This window comes from Malurus melanocephalus, unplaced genomic scaffold (genome assembly GCF_030028575.1).
Source record: "Malurus melanocephalus ecotype Western Australia unplaced genomic scaffold, MMel_1.1 scaffold_1265, whole genome shotgun sequence".
Lineage (NCBI taxonomy): Eukaryota > Metazoa > Chordata > Aves > Passeriformes > Maluridae > Malurus > Malurus melanocephalus.
The window spans coordinates 36,115-43,573 of record NW_026624497.1 but is presented as its reverse complement, the minus strand read 5'-3'; the positions used below and the strand labels follow the sequence as shown (position 1 = coordinate 43,573).

Sequence of the window (7,459 nt, the reverse complement as noted above, 5' to 3'; positions counted from 1 at the left end):
ACCGTTTTTCTTTCCCCCTTTCCGGGGGCTGCTCTCCAGGGGGACGTGGCTGTGGAATTCCTCCAGGAGCTGCAGGGCCCCGCTCAGGTTGGGSGGTTGGAACAGACTCTGGAATTTGGGGTTCAGGGGGGCCCTCAGCAGMGTGGAACTGCGGGCAAAGCTGCCCAGTTCATTCTGGAAAAAAAAACATTAGAAAGTCTGAATTTTACGTGTTAAAATCCTGATTTTGGGCCTTCAAATCTGTATTTTAGGCCTCAAAATCTTCATTTTGGGCCTTCAAATCTTCATTGTGGGCCTACAAATTGTTCTGGGTCTTCAAATCTTCATTCTAGGCCTTCAACTCTTCATTTTGGGCATAAAAATATTCATTTTGAGCATTAAAATGAACATTTTGGGCTTTCCTATTGTCATTTTGGGCCTAAAAATCGTTCTGGGTCTTCAAATGTTCATTTTGGGCATTCAAATCTTCATTTTGGGCATTAAAATTTTCATTTTGGGCCTTCAAATCTGCATTCTGGGCATTAAAAATCAACATTTTAGACATTAAAATGTTCACTTTGGGCCCACAAATCTTCATTTGGCCTAAAAATCATTCTGGGCCTTCAAATCTGAATTTTGGGCATTAAAATAATTTTGCGCCTTCAAATCTTCCATTTCAGTCTCAAAATCTTCATTTTTGGCATTAAAATCTTGATTTGGGGCATTAAAATTTGCATTCTGGGCCTTCAAATCTTCATTTTGGGCCTAAAAATCGTTCAGGGCATTAAAATCATCATTTTTGGCCTTCAAATCTTCATTTTTGGCCTTCAAATGTTTGTGTTTAAAAATAATTTTGGGCCTTCAAATCTTCATTTTGGGCCTTCAATTCTGCATTTTAGGCATTAAAATCTGCATTTGGGCATTAAAATCTTCATTTTTGGCCTACAAATCTTCAATTTGGGCCTAAAAATCACTTTGGGACTTCAAATCTTCATTTTGGGCATTAAAATCTTTATTTTGGGCAATAAAATCATTCTAGGCCTTCAAATCCTCATTTTGGGCCTTCAAATCTGCATTTTGGGACTTCAATTCTACATTTTAGGCATTAAAATCTGTATTTTGGGTCTTCAAATCTTCATTTTGGGCCTCAAAATCATTTTGGGCCTTCAAAGCATCAATTTGGGCCTAAAAATCTGCATTTAAGGTCTTAAAATATTCATTTTGGGCATTAAAATCTGCAATTTGGTCCTACAAACCTTCATTTGAGCCTATAAATCATTTTGGGCATTAAAATATTCATTTTGGGCCTCAAAATCTTCATTTGGGCCTAAAAATCATTCTGGGCCTTCAAATCTTCATTTTTAGCCTTCAAATCTGCATTTTGGGCCTTCAAAAGTTTCCACTTGGGCCTAAAAATCATTTTGAGCCTTCAATCCCAGCACTAATGTGAATTTTTGTAATTTTTCTCACCARAAACATTCGGGTGGTGGCGGCCTCGGAGCTCAGGGAGGGGTTGAACGAGGCCAAGAGATGGATCTGGGTCAGCAGCTGCACGTGCTGGGGGAAAAAGAGAGAAAATTGATAAAAATCAGAAAAAAACAGAAAAAAAACTGAAAAAAAACCTAGAAAGAAGCAGAAAAAAGCAGGAAAAAGCAAGAAAAAGGAGAAAAACGCACAAAAAGCAGAAAAAAGCAAAAAAAGACATAAAAAATCCCATTCCCATCCCAGTCCATCCCAGTCCCTCCCAGCCCATCCCAATCCCATCCCAGTCCATCCCATCCATTCCCAGTCCATCCCAGTCCCATCCCAGTCCATCCTAATCCCATTCCCAGTCCATCCCAGTTTCTCACAATCCCATTCCCAGTCCATCCCAGTCTCTCCCAGTCCATCCCAGTCCCTCCCAGTCTCTCCCAGTCCATCCCAATCCCATCCCAGTCCCTCTCAATCCCATTCCCAGTCCCTCCCAGTATAACCCAGTCCCTCCCAGTCCGTTCCCAGTCTCTCCCAGTCCATTCCAAATCACATTCCCAGTCCCATTTTCAGTCCCTCCCAGTGTAACCCAGTCCCTCCCAATCCCATTCCCAGTCCCTCCCAGTATAACCCACTCCATCCGAATCCCATTCCCAGTCTCTCCCAGTCCCTCCCAGCCTCTCCCAGTATAACCCAGTCCCTCCCAATCCCATCCCAGTCCATCCCAGTCATTCCCAGCCCATTCCGTCTCTCCCAGTCCATCCCAGTCCATCCTCAATCCCATTTCCAATCCCATTCCCAGTCCCCCCCAGTATAACCCAGTCCCTCCCAGTCTCTCCCAATCCATCCCAGTCCATCCCAGTCCATCCCAATCCATCCCAGTCCATCTCAGTCCATTCCCAGTCCCTCCCAGTATAACCCAGTCCCTCCCAGCCCATTCCCAATCCCATTCCCAGTACCTCCCAGTCCCTCCCAGTATAACCCAGTCCCTCCCAGTCCATCCCAGTCCATTCCCAGTATAACTCAAGTCTCTCCCAGTCCATCCCAGTCCATTCCATCCATTCCCAGTCCTTCCCAGCCCGTTCCCAGTCCCCCCCCAGTATAACCCAGTCCGTCCCAGTATAACCCAATCCCATTCCCAGTATAATGCAATCCCATTCCCAGTCCCTCCCAGTATAACCCAGTCCATTCCCAGTCCCCCCCAGTCCCTCCCAGTCCCTCCCAGTCTCTCCCAGTCCCCCCCAGTCTCTCCCAATCCCTCCCAGTATAACCCAATCCCATTCCCAGTATAACCCCAATCCCATTCCCAGTCCCTCCCAGTCCATCCCAATCCCATCCCAGTCCATCCCATCCATTCCCAGTCCATCCCAGCCCATCCCAGTTCCATCCCAGTATAACCCAGTCCCTCCCAGTATAACCCAGTCCCTCCCAGTCCGTTCCCAGTCTCTCCCAATCGCATTCCCAGTCCCTCCCAGTATAACCCAGTCTCCCCCAGTCCCTCCTAGTATCCCCCCGTCTCTCCCAGTCCCTCCCAGTCCCCCCCCGTCTCTCCCAGTCCCTCCCAGTATAACCCAGTCCCTCCCAGTATAACCCAGTCCCATTCCCAGTCTCCCCCAGTCCCCCCAGTCCCCTGACCTGTCCCATCTGCTGCCGCAGCCGCTGTCTCTGTCCCGCGCTCAGCCCGAGGCTCTCCGGGGGTTTCTCTTTGGGGTTTTTGGGTTTCTCGCTCTCCGGGGCCGTTTTCAGGCTGCATTTCCTCATCCTCAGCTGCTCCAGCTGCTCCTTCACCGTGCGGTGCTGCTCCGTCAGCAAATTGGCCAGGGGCTCCTCAAATCTAGAAATTAATTACTAATTATTAATTATTAATTATTAATTACTAATTACTAATTATTAATGAATCATTAATTATTGATAAGTTACCAGTAAATCGTCAAAAATTTATTAGAAATATTAACACACTAAATCATCAATAACTTATTATAAATATTGCCACATTAATAAACGATTACATTAGTGATAAATTATTAAGAAATTATTAAATAATAACACCTTAATAAAATACTAATAAATATTAATGAAATATTAATAAAATACCAATAACATTAATAATTTATTAAATTATCAGTGAGTTATTAGTACATCATCAATAACTTACTATATGTATTAACACATTATTAGATTATTACATTATTGGTAAAATTTTAATAAATTATCAATTGACAAGTCATAAATTATTAAATTATTAATAATTTGTTAGTAGGTCATCAATAATTTACTATAAGTATGACTAAGTTATTACAATATCACTATTACATTATTACATTATTACATTATTTATAATCAAATTTCTTCAATTTAATTTCTAATTTATTATTCAAATATCAATATTTTTATTAATTACATTAATTAATGAAATTTATCCCATTATCCAAGGGTTTTTGTAGCTGGGTGCCCTGCGCTCCCCTCTGGCACCGCTCAGCCCRGGGAGAGCACATTTAATGTAATTAATTGAATTTATTACATTTAAATAATTATTAATTCCATTTATTAATTATTAATAACCCCACGAGCACCCAGCCTTTGCTTTCGCTCCTTTCCCAAACAGGGACAGCCCCGGCTCAAGCTGCTCTGCCCCGAAAACAGGAGACCCCAAAAATGGAGATCCTAAAAAATGGGAAACCCCAAAAACGGGAAATCCCAAAAACAGGAAACCCCGAAAACAGGAGACCCCGAAAATGGAGATCCTGAAAACGGGAAACCCTAAAAACGGGAAATCCCAAAAACTGAAAATCCCAAAAAATGGAGATCCCAAAAAATGGAAACCCCAAAAAATGGAGATCCCACAGTGACCCCAGAGTGACCCCACGGAACATTCTCAGAGTTTCCAGAACATTCCCAGAAATCACCGAGAGCTTCCAGAACATTCTCAGGAATCTCTCAGAGCTTCCAGAATGTTCTAAGAAATCTCTCCGAGTTTCCAGAGCATTCCCAGAGTTTCCAGAGCATTCCCAGACCATTCCCAGTTCCCGGACCATTCCCAGAGCTTCCAGAACCTTCTCAGAGATCGCTGAGAGCTTCCAGAATGTTCCCAGAGCTTCCAGAACATTCCCAGAGCATTCTCAGAGCTTCCAGAACGTTCCCAAAAATCAGAGAGCTTCCAGAATGTTCTAAGAAATCACTGAGAGATTCCAGAACATTCTCAGACCATTCCCAGAACATTCTCAGAAATCTTTCAGAGCTTCCAGACCATTCCCAGACCATTCCCAGAGTTTCCAGAACATTCCCAGACCATTCCCAGAGCTTCCAGAACATTCCCAGAACATTCCCAGAGCTTCCAGAACATTCCCAGAACATTCCCAGAGTTTCCAGAACATTCTGAGAAATCTCTAAGAGCTTCTAGAACATTCTTGGAGCTTCCAGAACATTCCCAGAACATTCCCAGAGCTTCCCGAATGTTCTCAGAAATCACAGAGAGCTTCCAGAACATTCCCAAACATCACTGAGAGCTTCCAGAACGTTCTAAGAAATCACTCGGAGCTTCCAGAACGTTCCCAGACCATTTCCAGAATGTTCCCAAAGCTTCCAGCCCATTCCCAGCCCATTCCCAGAGTTCCCAGACCATTCCCAGAGCATTCCCAGAGCATTCCCAGTTCCCAGACCATTCCCAGAGCTTCCAGAACATTCTCAGAGATCACTGAGAGCTTCCAGAATGTTCCCAGAGCTTCCAGAACATTCTCAGAGCTTCCAGAACATTCCCAGAACTTCCAGAATGTTCTCAAGAGATCACTAAGAGCTTCCAGAACATTCCCAGACCATTCCCAGAGCTTCCAGAACCTTCTCAGAACATTCCCAGAACATTCTCAGAATATTCCCAGACCATTCCCAGAGCTTCAAGAACATTCCCTGAACATTCCCAGAGTTTCCAGAATATTCTCAGAAATCACTGAGAGCTTCCAGAACATTCTAAGAAATCTCTCCGAGTTTCCAGAACATTCCCAGCCCATTCCCGAGGATTTCCTGTCCCACCTGAGGGCCTGGGGGGTGTTGAAGTTGGGCCGAGGTTCCCCTGCGGCGTCGTCGTCCTCGGGACCCTCGTCCTCCATGTTGGAAAAACCCATCTCGTCCTGGAACTGGGGAAACAGAAATCGTACAGGAATCCCAAAAAAAATCCCAAAAGGAATCCCTGAAGGGAATCCTGAAATAAATCCCTAAATAAACCCCAAAAGGAAATCCCTGAAGGAAATCCCAAAAGAAATCCCTTAAAATGAAATCCCAAAGGAAATCCCAAAAAAATTCCAAAAGGAATCCCAAAAGAAATCCCAAAGGAAATCCCAAAGGAACCCCAAAAAGGATCCCACAAGGAATCAATAAAGCAAATCCCAAAGAAACTCCCAAAAGAAATTCCGAAAGAAATCCCAAAAGGAAATCCCAAACGGAATTCCCAAAAGAAAATTTCAAAAGAAATCCCAAAATAAATCCCAAAATGAATCCCAAAGGAAGTCCCAAAGGAAATCCCAAAACAATCCCAGTTTGTCCCTCACCGTCTCGAAGAGCTCCTCCATCAGCTCATTCACCTCCTTCTCTGCATAAAATTAAAATAAAATAAAAAGAAATAAAAAGAAATAAAATTAAATAAAATGAAATGAAATAAAAAGAAACAAAATTCAAAATTTCAAAAATTGGGCCCGAAAAAAATGGAGCTGAGATGGTTCAGATTGGAAAATGGGGTCCCATAAATCCCAATAAATTCCATTCAATTTTAATTAACCCAAATAAATTCCTTATAAATCCCAATAAATTCCTTATAAATCCCAATAAACTTCAAAAAATCCTAATTAATCCAAATTAAAACCAAATTAATCCAAATAAATTCCAGTAAATCCTAATTAATCCCAATTAATCCCCATAAATCCCAATAATTCCGAATAAATCCCAATAAATCCCAATAAACCCCCAATAACAAAAAACTCATTTTCACGATTAAATTCCAAATTGTTTCAACTTATTTAAAGTAAATGAACTTAAAAATTTAAACAAATTCAATGATAAAATCAATTTAATTAATTTAATTAAAACTAATTAAATTCAATTGATTTTGTTAATTTAATTACATTTAATTGAATAATTTAAATTTAATGACCTCAAGTGTGTGTGGCTTGCGGCGAAGATGGAATTAAATATTTTTGTAAAAATTGTGAGAACATTGAAAAATTTAATTGCATAATTTAACACTAATATTAATACTAATTATTATTAATTATTAATTAAAATATTAATGAGAATTCCTGGGGACTCACTGGTGATTCTGACAGCTCGGTCGTTCCTGAAATCCTCCGTGTCCGGTTCGTCCAAATCCTCCAGGAAATTGTACTCAGGGTCATCCTCATCTTCATCTAAAAAAATAATTAATTTTGGGGCTGTAATTAATTAAAATTAATGAAATCTCGGCGTTTCAACTGAAAAAAAAACAAATTATTGGAATTTCTGCCATAAATTAATGGATAAAATTGATATCAAAGCCGTTCTTATTTCACACTGCACAGCATCTCTTCCACTCATCATTGGTGATGTTGGGATCGGACATTTTGGGGTCTGACTCCGTTAAACTCCAAAAACCCCAAATCCCAATGATCCCAAAACCCCAAATCCTTGATCTCAATGACCCCAAAACCCCAAAAATCCCAAATCCCAATAATCCATTCACCTTCAGGTACCTTCGTTGTCCACGTCATCGTCCATGATCCACTCATCATCATCGGTGTTGGGGTCATAAACATTGGGAGTCCTGACCCCATCAAACCCCAAATCCCAATGACCCAAAACCCCGAAATCCCAAATCCCTGATCCCGATGACCTCATAAAACTCCAAAATCCCAAATCCCATTAACTCCATCACCTCCAGGTACCTCTGCTCTCCACATCATCGTTCGTGATCCACTCCACAGCACCTCTTCCACTCACCATTGGGGTTTTGTGGTTGTACATTTTTGGGGAACCTGGCCCCATTAAA

General features: G+C 41.7%; 1 protein-coding gene across 1 annotated transcript in view; it reads right to left on the bottom strand.

Annotated features, from left to right (window-relative positions):
• Positions 1 to 6,842, bottom strand: part of LOC130586702 (GON-4-like protein) — a 24,384-nt gene extending 17,542 nt beyond the window's left edge. Inside the window, 6 exon segments of the mRNA XM_057387586.1 lie at positions 3 to 174; positions 1,450 to 1,536; positions 3,085 to 3,283; positions 5,476 to 5,579; positions 5,991 to 6,031; positions 6,747 to 6,842. Coding sequence (XP_057243569.1) covers positions 3 to 174; positions 1,450 to 1,536; positions 3,085 to 3,283; positions 5,476 to 5,579; positions 5,991 to 6,011 — 583 coding nt within the window. The 5' untranslated portion in view covers positions 6,012 to 6,031; positions 6,747 to 6,842.
• Between the last annotated feature and the right edge of the window lie 617 nt (positions 6,843 to 7,459).